Source organism: Emydura macquarii, unplaced genomic scaffold (genome assembly GCF_026122565.2).
Source record: "Emydura macquarii macquarii isolate MOO-44397 ecotype Brisbane River unplaced genomic scaffold, CSIRO-AGI_Emac_v2 contig_2676, whole genome shotgun sequence".
NCBI classification, from domain to species: domain Eukaryota; kingdom Metazoa; phylum Chordata; order Testudines; family Chelidae; genus Emydura; species Emydura macquarii.
The window spans coordinates 2,922,897-2,939,526 of NW_027132813.1; the positions used below are offsets into that span (position 1 = coordinate 2,922,897).

The 16,630-nt window shown below is 46.4% G+C and overlaps 1 protein-coding gene across 1 annotated transcript in view; it reads left to right on the top strand.

Moving 5' to 3' along the window:
• DNAH8 (dynein axonemal heavy chain 8) overlaps positions 1-16,630 on the top strand; it is a 563,218-nt gene that overhangs the window by 308,530 nt on the left and 238,058 nt on the right. The window contains exon 43 of the mRNA XM_067565373.1: positions 6,924-7,096. Coding sequence (XP_067421474.1) covers positions 6,924-7,096 — 173 coding nt within the window. The remainder of the gene's footprint in view (positions 1-6,923; positions 7,097-16,630) is intronic.

The window sequence follows — 16,630 nt, forward strand, 5'->3', positions numbered from 1 at the left end:
AATAGACAGCTGGGAAACATAGAAACCAGAGAGGGTTGAAGGGTGGGCAAGAGCAGGTGATGGAAAAGCCTTTAACCATGGAGCCAGTGCCTTAGGTATAGCTATGGGAGACAGGATTCTGTGCAGTCCAGCCTGCCTTCCCCACATTACCAGCCCTACTTCTTTCTCCCCACCTAACACAATCCCCACTGATTCTTCCTCTTATTCCATCCTCCTCCTGAAACCCTCTGCCTTCACAAGTGTGGCTGGTGGTAGAGTCACATGATTAAATTCCCGTAAATTTATCATTAGACTGGGACTGCCACTAGCTACCTTTCTGAGGCCTGGGAAAGTCTTAGGATAGGAGAAAAGAACTAGGGATTCCTCTTTGAGTGCTTGTTTACATGTGTTCCACTTCTGGTGTGAATGCATCCCATGCACTGGGGACTGGAATACTTTAGCCAGCAGTGTCCATTGATTGCTGATGATGTTGAGTCCCTCTCCCCTCAATGACTGGGTGGAGTGATCAACTGACACTCAATTCCTTTCAACCACTCCTGGCTGTAAAATGAACTCAGTGAGCCATGTCCACTGTTTTCTCCAGTTGTATATTTTATTATGATTTTGTAAATATTTAATTATATAGGGATTAATGCTAATGTTGCAAGAGAGATGCTTTTTAAACCCTTATATCCCAGACCATAAAAAGAAACATATTTAAACTCTCTCTATGCCAAATGTAAAATTTTTAACCCCTTCTGCTGTGTAGACGGGGTCAAGTGAAGAGATGCACCAGCCACAGCCAGTTGAGCCTGCTTTAGGACCTGCATCTCCACTGAGGGAGCCTCCCCTGGCATCGTCCAGCTCATCGGGGCGCGTGTCCTCCCGACGGCACCACTCGCAGCGGCACCGAAGCTCTTCAATTTCGTAGGGGTCATTGAGAGGCTGGTCCCCAACTAAGATCAGTAAAAGCCGCAGGCATTGTCGGCACCGGTCCAGCGGCTCCGGGTCCCGCAAAGACAAGGGCACCCGCCGCCCTCACAACGCTCCACAGCCGGTACCGATAACGGCACCGGGGTGGACTCAAGGGCCGTGGCAGTGGCCTTATTGGGGCCCATGGGGGGCACAGATGGGACAGGGGACTGTGTCAGTCCCATCCTCCGTGACACAGCCAGTGTCCCACCCACCAAGCCAACAGGCTAAGGGCCATTCCTCGGAGGAGGAATCAGACCCTGGGGAGGGACCATCCACGGTGCCCCCTCAACAGTCCTCCTCCTCTTCCCCAGATGAGGCGACCACCAGAGACCGCAGGGCTCCCCTCCCAGACTTCAGGGCACACCAGGAGCTCCTGAAAAGGGTGGCTTCTAACCTAAACCTAGACCTCAAGGATTTCTCGGAGGAGGAGGATCCCTTCTTTGGAGTTGTTGGGTCAGCGGGACCATCAAGAGTGGCCCTCCCCATACATGAGAGGGTCCTTAAGCTGGCCAAGGCCCTCTGGCAAACCCCTGCCTCGGTTGCCCCCACGTCCAAGGGCGCTGAGAAAAAATACTATGTCCCGGCAGAGGGGTTTGAATTTTTGTATACACACCCGGCCCCGGGGACTTTGGTGGTGGATGTGGCCAACCAGAGGGACAGCAGGATGGCCCAGGCACCACGCCAAAGAACAAGGATAACAAGAAACTTGACTTGTTTCGGCATAAAGTATACTGCACTGGGGCTTTGCAGCTCCGTATTGCGAACCACCAGGTCCTCCTAGGGAGGTACAATCTTAACCTCTGGGACTCTATGAGGCGGTTCACAGAGGGGTTTCCCCAGGACCAGGCGGCGGACTTTGCCACGGTCCTGGAAGAGGGCGTCACGGTGGCAGGGGCAGCGTTGCAAACCGCCAGTGACGCTGCGGACACTGCTAGCAGAGCCATGGCCTCTGCAATAGCCATGAGTCCCAAGAGGTACAGCAACCTACACAGGACCTGCCCTTTGACAGGGCGGGCCTGTTCTCGGAGAAAACCAACGAGAAGCTGCATGCTCTGAAGGATTCATGAGCTACGCTCCATTCCTTGGGACTCTACACTCCCCAGGCCTCGACGCATCAGTTTCGGCCACAGTCCCAATGCCAGGCACAGCCACCCCCTAGGCCATCACTTAGACCCTCTCAGCCCAGTAGGGGCCGAGACAGGAGCAGTGGGTTCGGACGACGCAACCGCTCCGGCTCGTCCACAGCCTCCCAGCAAGGACCCTCTAAGGGGCCAACCATAAAAAACAATTTTGATGGTGCGCCCGAGGGTGGCACCACTACCTCTCACCCAGATCCACTCCTTCCGTTTGCAGACAGACTAAGACCCTTCTACGCTGAGTGGCAGAATATCACCTCAGACTGTTGGGTCCTCAGCGTAGTTCTCAGGGGATATGCCCTTCAGTTCACGGCCTTCCCCCCGGAATCCCCCCCCCACCCCGTCCATCTTCAGGGACCCCTCTCACGAGCAACTCCTTTTGCAGGAGGTAAATACCCTGCTCCTCCTTGGGGCGATGGAAGCAGTTCCTTCACAAGAAATAGGGAGGGATTCTACTCCAGGTATATTTCCTCATCCCCAAAACAAAAGGGGGCCTGAGACCCATATTAGATCTACGCCGACTAAACAAATTTATCAAGCATCTCAGGTTCCGCCTGGTCTCCCTAGCCTCCATTATCCCTGTTCTGGATCCAGGAGATTGGTATACCGCCCTTGATTTGAAGGATGTGTACTTCCATATTTCCATCCTTCCCAGCCACAGGCACTTCCTCAGATTTATGGTAGCTGGCTGCCATTACCAATTCTCGGCCCTGTCCTTTGGCCTCTTGTCCACCCCCAGGGTATTTACCAAGAGCATGGCGGTAATGGCGGCCCACTTGCGCCACAGAGGGGTGCAGATCTTCCCATACCTGGACAACCTGCTGGTCAGGGACAGGTCCAGATCCCACGTTCAGAACAGCCTATCCCTCACCTGTGCGATATGCATCAAACTGGGGCTGCTCATAAACAAGCAGAAGTCCACTCTCACTCTGGTGCAACGCATAGAGTTCATTGGGGCCACCCTGGACGGTACCCAGAGCCTTCCTCCCGCAGCCTCGGTTCGAGGCTGTGGCCGCGATAATCGCCCAGCTACACAGATGCCCCACGACGACAGCCAGGCACTGCCTACAGCTGTTAGGGCACATGGCTGCCTGCACGTATGTGGTGAGGCTGGCCCGCCTCAAACTCAGGCCTCTCCAGGCGTGGTTTGTCTTGGTGTATGCACTGATCAGACATCCCTTGAACAGGGTAATCACGGTTCCCCCTAGAGTCCTGGCCTCCCTGAACTGGTGGAGGACTCCTGGGGAGGTGTTGAGAGGGGTTCCCCTCCAGGATCTGGCCCCATCGGTCACCCTGATCACAGACGCTTTGGATGTGAGATGGGGGGCCCACATCAGTACTGATCTGAGCACCCAGGGGCTGTGGTCGGAGGAGGAGAAGAGCCTCCACATCAATGTAAGGGAGCTCAGGGCAGTCCGGTTGGCCTGCAAGGTGTTCCTCAGATTCCTGAGGGGCAGGATGGTTCAGATCCTGACGGACAATACAGCGGCCATGTTCTACGTGAACAGGCAGTGGGGAGCATGCTCCTCAGCTCTCTGCCAGGAGGCCATTCAACTGTGGGACTTTGCGGTGAGGCACAACTTTCATTTATCTGCCTCTCACCTCCCGGGAGTCAGGAACAACAAGGCGGACCGCCTCAGCAGGTCATTTCTACCCCACCACGACAGGTCACTACACCTGGGGGTGGTGACTTTTATCTTCTGCAAGCGGGGTGTTCCCCCACTGGACCTGTTCACATCATCCTGGAACAGGACGTGCCTGAGGTTCTGCTCACTCCGGGGTCGCGAGCCAGGCTCCATCTCCAACACGTTCCTCATAGAGTGGACGAGGACCTCATGTATGCATTTCCCCCATTCTGCTCCTGCCCTAGGTCCTCTTGAAAATCAAGAGGGACAGAGGGGACATGATACTTATTGCCCCAACCTGGCCGAAACAGCACTGGTTCAGCATGCTGCTGGACCTGTTGATCGCCCTGCCTATGGAGCTCCCGAGGCGTTACAACCTGCTATCCCAGGACCAGGATCGCCTGCTCCATCCGGACCTGGACTCCCTCCACCTGATGGCCTGGAGGCTCGGTGGCTGATGGAGGGGGAGAGAGCCTGCTCGGCGCAGGTCCAATAAGTTCTGTTGGGCAGCAGAAAACCTTCCACTCAGGTCGTGTACCAGGCCAAGTGGAAACGGTTTACCTGCTGGGCGGAGTCCCCGGGCATCCCACTGAGCTGCTCGCCTATCCAGGCAATCCTGGAGCATCTGCTCCACCTGAAACTCCAGGGTTTGGCGCTGGCCTCCCTGAAAGTCCACCTGGCGGCTATCTCAGCCTTCCACCAGCCGCTAGAGGGGAGCTCCCTATTTTCCCACCACATGTCAGTCAGGTTCCTCAAGGAGGTGGAGTGGCTTTACCCACAGGTCCGAGACCCGGTGCCTCCCTGGGATCTAAACCTGGTCCTCTTCAGACTAACAGGGCCCCCCTTCGAGCCCATGGCTACATGCCCGCTGCTCGTCCTGTCGTGGAAGGTAGCCTTCCTGGTGGCCATTACCTCGGCTAGGAGAGTTTCCAAGATCAGAGTGTTGACCTCGGACCCCCCCTACACCGTGTTTTATAAGGACAAGGTGCGGTTGAAACCCCATCCAGCCTTCCTGCCTAAGGTGGTCTCCCAGTTCCACTATAATCAAGATATCTTCCTCCCTGTGATTTTTCCAAAACCGCATGGGTTGGAGGAGGAGCAGAGATGGCACTCGCTGGACGTGAGACGAGCCCTGGCCTACTACATCGATAGGACAAGGCCGTTCTGGAAGTTGATGCAGCTGTTCATGGTAGTGGTGGACCAGATGAAAGGCTCACCTATCTCCACCCAGCACATCTCCACGTGGATCACCGCCTACATCAAGTGCTGCTATGAGCAGGCAAATGTACCGCTTCCAGGGACTGTTTCAGTGCACTGAACCAGGGCCCAGGCCTCGTCTGCGGCCTTCCTGGAGAGAGAGCCCCTGCAGGACATCTGCAAAGCCGCTACCTGGTCATCGGTGCACACCTTCACGTCCCACTACGCCATCGTGCAGCAGGCAAGAGAGGACGCGGGATTCGGCAGAGCCATGCTGATGAGAGCAGCTCACCAGTAACTCCTTCCCACCTCCAAGTTATGGCTTTTTAATCACCTATATTGGAATGGATATGAGCAATCACTCGAAGCAGAAAACAGGGTTACATACCAGTAACTGTTCTTTGAGATGTGGTGCTCTTATCCATTCCACACCCACCCTCCGTCCCCGCTGTTGGAGTCAGCAGAAAGAAGGGACTGAGGGCCCATAGGGTCGGTGGTGCCTCATGTACCACGGCATGAGCGCAGTACTCCAGGGGGCGCCTAAGCCGACCCTAAGGGGTCTGCTAAGGGGAAAAAAGTTCCGGGAACCAGTGCACGGTGGCGTGCATTCACCTATATTGGAATGGGTATGAGCAACACATCTTGAAGAACAACAGTTACTGGAAAGTAACCCTGTTTTTCCCTGAACACTGCAGGAATTATACAGGAAATATTTTCTTTGCTCACAGTTCCATGCCTTTTTCAGCCTGCACTTTACCCAAAAAAGTCTGTCTCTTAGCTTTTTTTCCTCAGTGTCACTTTATCAGGACTTCTCTGGCTTTGTCTCTCTCTTCTTTGCTCTTTCTCAGTGTCCTTCTCTCTGTTTCTGCTGCTTCTCTCACACACAGAGACACAGAGCTCCACCAATCAAAATCTCAGCCACTGTGTTTGCTACATCAATCACCAGCAAAAAACATTGGGTCAGATGGTTCAGCTTCTACTCAAGCTTTACTATGTGTGTGTGTTTTAGGGGTTGTCTCCTATTGTTACATAAAATAATTTCATTGTTTCTTACGTTTATAATTAATAAAAAGCATCAGTTACATCCACCAGCTTCAGTGAGGTTTTGCCTAATTCTCCCCACCAGCAGAATAACAATATGTTGCAAGTACTCTGCATCTGTGGGAGTTAGCCTGAAGTATGCTGCACCTCTGGCATGAACAATTTGTAAACCCATTTTAACCGGCCCACTTAATGAGAGGATTCTGCAGAAGCATGGAACGGACATAAGGGCTTGTATACATTTAGGGTATTTCAGCACTGTAATCTAAGGTGTGGTTGCAGCTACTGAAACCTGTACGCCCTCGTCTGCACTGCAATTTTTATCTATGCTGGCACAGGTAATGTTAGTGTGTAAGTATGCCTATGTGTGTTACTAGCACACCTTTGATTGCCGTGTAGACATATCCTTACTCTTATTACTGCTGGCATAGCAAGGCGAAGGGGGGAAAAGGATGTCTGGAAAAAAGAGGTATAGTTCTGGACATCCGTATTGCACATTGACCTCCTATTGTGTTTTTTTCATTTATGGCAGTCGCAGCTTGGGCTTCAGACTGTTTTGACACAATGCAAGGGAAACAGAAGAACTAAGGAGAATTTTAAAGCAGTTGCACACATCAGCTGCTGATTTAGGATCTCTGCATTTTGTTTGTCCCTGATGATCTTGCTTTGTATGTTGTGTTCCTGTTAACTCTGTTAGCTTTACTCTACATGAGTAATAGGTTTCTTATATCGATTCAAATGATCAGAACATTTTCTGAATTTTAATTTAAACTTTAAAAATATGTTCTTTATGCAGTGCTGAAATGTATTCAGTTTTATTTCCACCAAAACTTGAAACAGGTATAGTATGCAAGTATAATTAAATTTTCTACATCTATTATTCTAATGCCATTATTCGTTATATAAGACACAATAATGAGATATTGTATATCTGTAATTTATGGTTTATTTTTCTTCCTTTTTGTTTAAGGTAAAAATGCATATCAAGTCAGTAACTGATTTTGAATGGCTAAAGCAGAGTAGATTTTATTTTAAGGAAGATGTGGATCAAGTTTGGGTATCCATTACAAATGTTGATTTTATTTACCAAAATGAATTTCTGGGATGCACTGATCGTCTGGTTATAACTCCTCTAACAGATAGGTGAGAAACAAACAGAAAAAAGCTATAAAACTGTTTAACATGCAGAGTGGTTTCTTTTATATAATAAGATCTCCAGAAAGTCATAATCTGGACTGCTGTAAATGTAAAATTGTACATTGTGTCCCAGAACATGTAATAAATGTCTACCTGTATGTTTGCTGAATAGGCATCCACACCTCTTTTTCATGTAATTAGATAGAATCTTACTAATTTACACACTTTATAACTCCTACAAGAAATATAATGATCTCTCTCCACTTCTGAACAATGATATAATTAGCAGCAGAAATGTGTTTATATTACTATAATATGTATTTTATCATTAGGAAACGTTACATTATATAATGATAATTTGAAGGTAGAACTGTTATTTGGGGCCCAAAAAGCTCCCCGGTATGGCCCAACATTTTGATGTGGGGGACCTAGAAATCTCTTCTTCTTTCTTACCACTTCCTATTCAGGGTCAGCAATTTTTATAACCTTCTTCCAGTACTTATGATTGTACTTACTTATGCCTGGCTGTCAAGCAAATTGGTCTCTCTAAAGTTCACTGATATTTGGTCCATGTACTGAGTCTTTCTCCTCCCCCTTTGTCATCTTCCATCCACAATCATTGCAAGGGTCATCCTACCGATATAGCTCTTGGGTCTTCACTGGACATGTCTATATCAATGTAGCCTAGTCTCACTTAACTTGTCTTTAATTGGGGCAACACGCAGTAGGTGCCATGCAACCTCATTTCATTTCTTATTACAGAGCATACAACCCTTTGACTATCTCTACATCTTCATTTCTGTGGTGGATGATTTCTTTTCTTGTGGTTGGCCAAGTCTCTGTTTCGTACATTAGGATGGGTTGAATTACAGTTTTGTACACCATACCTTTTAACTTCATTGACCTCTTTTTATCAAAGAGAACAGGGGTTAGCTCCCACCATTTACACTAAGTAGCTTTGGTACAATGCTAGGCATCACTTAGAAAGGTGCTAGAGTCAGAAACCATTAATCCTAGGTATTTAAATTCTTGTACTCTTCTAAGCTCTCTGCCTATAATATCCTTTATTGTGGGCCTTCCTCCCTCAGCTATCACAGCCTCAATTTTACCAATGTTCACTCTAAGTCCTGCCTACTGAAAACTGTGTTGTCATTGTTCATAGTTGGTTTGCAGAGTCTCACAATCTCCCGCATATATCACCAAGTCATCAGCAAACAACATATTCCATGGTGGCTTCCTTCGAAGACCACTGCAAACAAAAAAGAGCACAGTGCTGATCTAGTGCAGACCAACATTTATTGGAAATTCTCTGTTATAGCCCCATTTGGTTTTGACTACAGTAGTCACCATTATACATATCCTCAATAAGATGGGCATATCCTTCTGGCTCACATCTCCATCGCAAACCCCAGCAAGCTAATTCTTTTGATACATGATAGGCCTCCTCCAAATCCACAAAGACCATGCCCGGTTGCTGTCTCTTTTCTCTGTGCTTCAGGAGGATTCATAGAGCAAATATGGCATAAATTGTTCTCCTCCCTGGCATAAATCCATACTGATGCATCCAAATTTAAACTGTATGATGCAAATGCTTTTCAGTAATTTTCTCCCATACTTTCATAGTGTGTGAAGTCAGCGTACTTGGGCGATAATTAACACAGTGTAATATCTCCATTATCTTTGAAAATGAGCACCACAAAGCTTTTATGCCATTTATCCAGCATTTTCTCTTTCTTAAGAATATCATTAGACAGACTTGTAAAATCCTTCTTGCCATCCCTTCCCAATGACTTTAGCACATCCACTGGTACTTCATCTGGCCCAGGTGCTTTCTCCCTGATCATTTTCTTAAGTACCTCTACAGCCTCTTCCTTCTTATATGGATTCTATCCTGGCCTGGTTCTGCTCCCATGTTCTTAGTTTCTCCATTGGGTTCTCCTCATTCATCGCTCTTCAAAATAATCATTCCAGAAGTTATTGATTGACTCACTATTCATTTGCAATATACCATGTTCATTTCTAATACAAACAAACTGGTTCACATCCCTCATCATTTTTTCTCTTGCCATAGTGAGTTTGTATATGGTCTTTTCTCCCTCAAAACCCCTTAGTTGGTTAGATAACTCATCACTGGTCAAATTTTTAGCTGTTGGAAACCTTCGTTTGGTCTTCTTTTGGCCTCCATATGAACCATTTTATTACTGCTCAAGCAAGCTGGTCTGCCATTTTATAAAGGTTACTTTTTCTTCTCAGCTGATCCTTTAATTTGAGGATTCCACCACCAAGTCTCTCATCTTATCCCTTTTGATACTGGTTTAGTCAATCTTAGGACTTCGTGTACCATTACTAGCAATGTTAACATTAGTTTGTATTAGTTATCCTCCATACATCCCTGTGTGTAGTCAGGAAGTCTATGTATTACTTCTTACTTAATAGTTTTTTTCATTCCCATCTTTACATTTTCACCACTTAGGCCTTTTCAATGTCCAAGGGTTCAGATGTTTCTGAAGTCTCTGCATTCTGAAGTCTGTGCTGGTTCACAACACACTCACCGGGTATTACCTTACAATTGATTCATGATCTATCGTTTCCTTTTTTTAAAAAGAAATGAATTTGGGATGTTTGTCCACCACTGGCATAAGTTATGAGGTGGCTTTTCCTCTTCTGAATTGCGTATTTACAATACTAGAGACATCTGTAGGGCCATTTCTCTCTTGGAGTTTCTGGGTCTGATGCTGTGCGCTCCATGTATTGTTTCATATCCAGATTTCTCAGTTCCAATGTGTGCATTTAGATCTGTTCTGATAATTATCTTCTCATTGGGTGGTATGTTTTCAATAAGGCACAACAATACACTGAAAAACTCCTCTGTTACCTTTTGATAATTTCCTAATTGTGGTACTTATCAACTTACTATATGGATTCCCTATTATGGTATAAGTATGGGTATGGATTACCTATTCCCACCAAAGTTCAACACATCTGTCATTCTGGTAACATCTACCACATGCTTCTGCATGGTTTCATCCAGAATAACTCCAACACCATTGCGGAGGTTGAATTCCCTGAACAGTAGATTTTATAACCCTCTTCCAATATCTGAACTTTACAATCTTTCCATTTAGTTTCTTGTTCACATGCCAGATTTACTCTTCTCCTCTTTAAGATCTCACATAACTCCAAGTTTCTTCCAGTCAGAATTTCTGTGTTCCAACTTGCATATCTCAGCTTACTCACTTTTTTAACTTTAGTGGCCCTAGCCCAGTGTACAACAGTCAGTCAAGGCTTAATCAGAATCTGATTAAGGATTTTGTACATTATGGACATTTCCATTGGTGGTACATTCATAATTGGTAAATACCCAACATTTTCCTGAATCATACTGATCTTGTTGCATGTCTGAATGTTGAAGTCAGTTCCAGAGCTGACTGTCTGATTATTTGCATCTATTTGACTGAGCAGAGACCATACTTCATTCTTAACTTGAGCATTGTGAATGGACTTTTTATAGTGTATCTCCACTGGTTCCATCACAGAAGGGCCAGCATTATAAAGAGGAAGTAGTAATGGTGGAGGAGCGATGCTGTGTTTTTTTACTTTCTCTGCATGAGGAAGCTTCTTGGCTTGTCCAACAGTTGGTATCTCAGACTGCACAGCAATACCATTTACTCTGTGATGTCCCTGCACCACTGAGTGTGCTCCTCAAGTCTGTTGATGTTATCATACGACAAAGTTGTGGAGATGCAGGGCATAATGTTAGATAGTATTGCCACACCTGATTCATCATCTGTGTCAATTTCCTCTAGCTGACTATAGGATATACATGATCTAGTTGGTTGAGTATCTTAGAATCATAGAAGATTAGGGTTGGAAGGGACCTCAGGAGGTCATCTAGTCCAACCCCCTGCTCAAAGCAGGACCATCCCTAACAAAATCATCCCAGCCAGGGCTTTGTGAAGCTGGGCCTTAAAAACCTATAAGGATGCAGATTCCACCACCTCCCTAGGTAACCCATTCCAGTGCTTCACCGCCCTCTTAGTGAAAATGTTTTTCCTAATATTCAACCTAGACCTCCCCCACTGCAACTTGAGACCACTGCTCCGAGTTCTGTCATCTATTACCACTGAGAACAGCCTAGTTCCATCCCCCCCGGAATCTCCTTTCAGGTAGTTAAAGGCTGCTATCAAATCCCCCCCATTCTTCTCTTCTTCAAACTAAACAAGCCTAGTTCCCTCAGCCTCTCCTCATAAGTCATGTGATCCAGCCCCCTAATCATTTTTGTTGCTCTCCGCTGGACTCTTTCCAATTAGTCCACATCCTTTCTGTAGTGGGGGGCCCAAAACTGGACACAGTACTCCAAATGAGGCGTCACCAGTGCCAAATAGAGGGAAATAATCACTTTCCTCGATCTGCTGGCAGTACTCCTACTAATGCAACCCAGTATGCTGTTAGCCTTCCTGGTAATAATGACACACTGTTGACTCATGTCCAGCTTCTTGTCCACTGTAACCCCCAGCTCCTTTTCTGCAGAACTGCTGCATAGCCAGTCGGTCCCTAGTCTGTAGCAGTGCCTGGGATTCTTCTGTCCTAAGTGCAGGACACTGCACGTGTTCTTGTTGAACCTCATCAGGTTTCTTTTGGCCCAATCCTCCTATTTGCCTAGATCACTCTGTATCCTATCCCTACCCTCCAGCATATCTACCACTTCCCCCAGCTTAGTGTCATCTGCAAACTTGCTGAGGGTGCAAACCACCCCATTCTCCAGATCATTAATGAATATGTTGAACAAAACTGGCCCCAGCACCGATCCCTGGGGCACTCCGCTTGTTACTGGCTGCCAACTAGACATCAAGCTGTTGAGCCCAGTGATCCAGCCAGTTTCTATCCATCTTATAGTCCATTCATCCAACCATACTTCTTTAACTTGCTGATAAGAATATTGTGGGAGACTGTATCAAAAGCTTTGCTAAAGTCAAGGTATATCACGTCCACTGCTTTCCCCACATCCACAGAGTCAGTCATCTCATCATAGAAGGCAATCAGGTTGGTCCTTGGTGAATCCATGCTGACTGTTCCTGATCACCTTCCTCCCTTCCAAGTGCTTCAGAATGGATTCCTTGAGGATCTGCTCCATGATTTTTCCAGGGATTGAGGTGAGGCTGACCAGTCTGTAGTTCCCCAGATCTTCCTCCTTCCTTTTTTTGAAGATGGGCACTATATTTGCCTTTTTCCAATCATCTGGGACATCCCCCAGTTGCCACGAGTTTTCAAAGATAATGGTCAATGGCTCTGCAATCACATCAGCCAACTCCCTCAGCAGCTTTGGATGCTTTGCATCCAGTCCCATGGAATCATCCATGTCCAGCCTTTCTAAATAGTCCTGAACCTGTTTTTCTATCTTCGAGTGATTGCTCATATCCATTCCCATTTAGATGTGTGTGCGCTCTGTGCACAGTTTCCCGGAACTTTTTTGCCCTTAGCAGTCCTGGTAGGGTCGGCTCAGGCGCCCCCTGGAGTCCCGCACCCATTCTGTGCAGCTCAATGCAGTGCAGGCTGGGAGCTGACCTTATCTGTGAAGACAAAGGCAAAAAAAAACATTGAGTACTTCAGCTTTTTCCACATCATCTGTCACTAAGTTGCCTCCTCCATTCTGTAAGCGGCCCACACTTTCCATGAGCTTCTTGTTACTAACATACCATTCTTATTACCCTTCACGTCCCTTGCTAGCTGCAACTCCAACCTTGCTTTGACCTTCCTGATTTCATTCCTGTATGCTCAAACAGTATTTTTATACTCCTCCATAGTCATCTGACTAAGCTTCCACTTCTTATAAGTTTCCTTTTTTGTGTTTAAGCTCACTGAAGAGTTCTTTGTTAAGCCAAACTGATCGCCTGCCATATTTGCTATTCTTTCTGAGCATCAGGATGGTTTGTTTCTGCGCCCTCGATAAGGTTTCTTTAAAATACAGCCAGCTTTCTTGGACTCCTTTCCCCCTCATATTAGCCTACCAGGTGGTCCTGCGCATCCAGTCCCTGAGGGAGTCAAAGTCTGCTTTTCTGAAGTTCAGGATCTGTATCCTGATGTTCTCCTTTCTTCCTTTTGTCAGGATCCTGAATTCTACTATCTGATGGTCAGTGTTGCCGAGGTTACCATCCACTTCTACTTCCTCTACCAATTCTTCCTGGACTTTAAATAACTCCATGTTGCCTATGGGGGATTTCATTACCTATGGTAACAGGATCAGCTTTGCAGGTTTCTGGACACCTCCACTAATGTCATATATATAATCTTGCAGAAATGACTCTGTGAATCGTTGCATTCATGAGGCTGTGTGCTCTCTTTTGTGTCCCGTGTTAACACCTTGAGGAAGTTCATGAGAGATATTGGCATTGGGGTGTAATCGTTATCAAGTCTCTGGCTATAGAGGCCATGGTTGACCAATCTTGGATTCCTTCACATCCAGCTGTATGATTATGGCACTTTGCTTCGAAATCTGATCAGGGTCTTTTGACCAAAGTGAATCCAACTAACAGGCCTTTCTTAGATTGTCCTTGACTAACATTGCTTCTGATATCACCACAAGTTTGCCATTATTATTTGATATAATCTCCAGGCTATTACTGAATACTGCTTCCTATTTTCTCCAAATTTTTGGAGCTTGATTTTTTTCAATATCAAAAGAGCTCATATTGGCCACCAGTTTCCCTGGGATGTTCACCGTTGATACAACTTGAAGCTTTGAAAACAAATTAATGAGAATGTAACTGTGAATAGCTTACCATATGTTTTTTCTTTAATAAAATATGTATTGTCGTCATCATCTTCACCTTGAAAACACTTAAGCTTCTCAGTTGGTCTTGTGTAGGCTCAGAGAAGATCTTTAATCGTTTGCTTCTGCTGCTACAATCTCTCTTGGTGTAAAAGCCAATATCTTTCTGTCAATTTTTTCTTCTGCTCTTTTCTGTACATTCCCATTTGATCTGAGATCTACTGCTTGACACGGTGGCTTTCAGAACTTGGTCCCTTTCATATACTTGGCTAATTTGTCATAAAATATACAGATATTTTCATATACTCTGGTGGATGATGCTCTCATTCCCTTTATTAATTTGCATGGTTTATGGCAAACTTTTTCCCTACACATGGAAGATTTTGCCTGTTTTTCAAGCTATTGCGGAGTTTTCTTGTGTGTGAAGATCTTTTTGCATTTAGGTGATAAAATATATTAGTGACTTCATTGGTGTGTTTATATATTGCATAGTGTCGGTACATTTTTTTATCTCTATGACTTAAAAGATTCCTGCATGATTCCAGGTCTATTAGTTTGGCCAATTCTGTGAAAGGAGCTTCCACATCACATATCACACATGTTTTTAGACCTTTGCTCAGTTTGTAAATGCTTTTTGAGAACTTTTGAATCAGATTCCATTGTTCATACAGTAGTTACAACAGCATCACAGTCAAATCTGAAGCAAACAGAGGAAAAACATGTAAATCTTAGGTCACAATGTCTTACTGTATACAAAAACTACCTACAAATTTATTTTAAGTTCAGAAATGCCTGTAGAATCAAAATATGTTTTCATGTGAAGCATGACCTCCATTGTTAGGTGTTTGGTAGTTGCCATATTTACGGTTATGCAAATGAGATAAATTATTCATCGTTTTCATTATTTTAATATAAAAAAGTAATTACCCAAAACTGGGTGAATATGTATTCATTTTTAGTCAAAATATGACCTATACCTATTGTTCACCCAGTGCCTCTGCTTACTAGTACTGTTTCCATGGTCCACCACATGCAGAAAGGTCCACCACATATTTATGTAATATGTATTCATGGACATTTAAAAAAAAAAGAGAACTTGCCCACCCAGATGGTACCAAAAAGTTGTCTGGTTCATGTACTTGCAGGCCAGTAACCTACTTTTCCCTTAATTGTTCAAATAACCTATATTTTCTTTATCTCAACCATAAAATTCATTTATATTTCATGGACTCCTGCTCATTTGGGGTTGGATTAAATCTTCAGTTTTGGCCCTGAGCAAGAGGTGACTTATAACTAATTGCTCCTCCCTAAGAGTAGCATTACAAAGGAATTGTGACTCAGAGAGGCATAGTAACTCCTAACCTCGGTGTAAATTACTGCAGCCTTTGAAAAGGTCCTTCTTAGTTATTTCCTATGAACACCTATTCTGATTTAAGGTTTTGCTTACTCTGTCTCTCCATCTTTTCCCATCCACTGTCTCATAGGGAGGAGTATCCAGAAAACAAGGGCTGTACTCTACAATAGACCCAAGATCTGGGTAAATCAAGCAATGGGGGTTGGGTGGCCTTAATCTCCCTGATGCTCCTGCTTGGCCAACCAAAACAAGACCACAAGTTAGCTTCTACTTCGAGTGATTGCTCATATTCATTCCAATATAGGTGAGTGCACGCCGCCGTGCACGGTTCCCAGAACTTTTTTCCTCTTAGCAGACCCCGTAAGGTCAGCTATAGTGCCCCCTGGAGCCCCGCACACATGCCGCGGTACATGAGGCACTGCCGACTCTACAGCCCCACAGTTCCTTCTTTCTGCCCGTGATGGTTGCATGGAACTAGCCTTGCTCTCTGCAAGTGCCATTCCCCTTTGTTATTTGAAGTACTTTAGTTAGTTTTAAGTAGTTGTTAAGTAGTGCAGTTAGATAAGAGTCCCTGAGCTATACCCCGGCCGCCTGGATTTAAGTCACCCCCAGGATCGGTACCTTAAGTGCCTGGGGGAAGTGCAAACAGGAAAGACGTGTAAGATATGCAGGGCTTTTAACCATGGGCTCAGAAGGACAGAGAGATCAGGTTAAAAACCTTGCTCTTATGGAGGCATCTGAGCCGTCCCACTCCACCTTGGCACCGAGCGCCATCTCAGTGCACAGTGCAGCGATGGCACCGGACTCGACTCGGCACTTAGCAACATTTCCGGTGCCAAAGAAGATGAGAGCGTGTGGAGCATGGACACTCCCCTGTGCCGTCGGTATGGGCAGGGTCGAGTGCGGAGATGCACCAGCCATGGCCTGTCGAGTCTTCTCCGGTGTCTGCATCTCCGAGCAGGGAGCCTCCCCCAACTCCTGGGAGTGGGAGAGTGCCCCTGCCGATGCTGTCGACACCGGAGGTTCTCAGGCGGCAAGAGCCTTGTTGGACTTCCTATGCCACCTCCGCCCCCCCTTCTGCAGAGGGAGAAGGGGCCGGTGTTCAGGGCAAGCCCACGTGGGGTTCCCCCGAAGGGCGGTGGAGATCTCCAGTACAGGGAGGAAGATCTCCCACCAGACGGCCACTGGGGATAGAGCAAGGACGCTCCCCCAGCAGTCGCTCCAGGTCGGCATCGGTGAGCCGGCCTGCTTCGACTCAGGATGCAGAGTCTCTCTCTCGGTGCTGATGTCGGTCCCTGGCACTGGAGGCAGCACACGCTAAGAGGCGGCACCGGTCAAGGTCCACCAGGCGGTGCTCGGACAGCTCTTGCTCCAGATCTTCGGCACCGAGGAGTTCACCACACTGAGGCGGCATAGA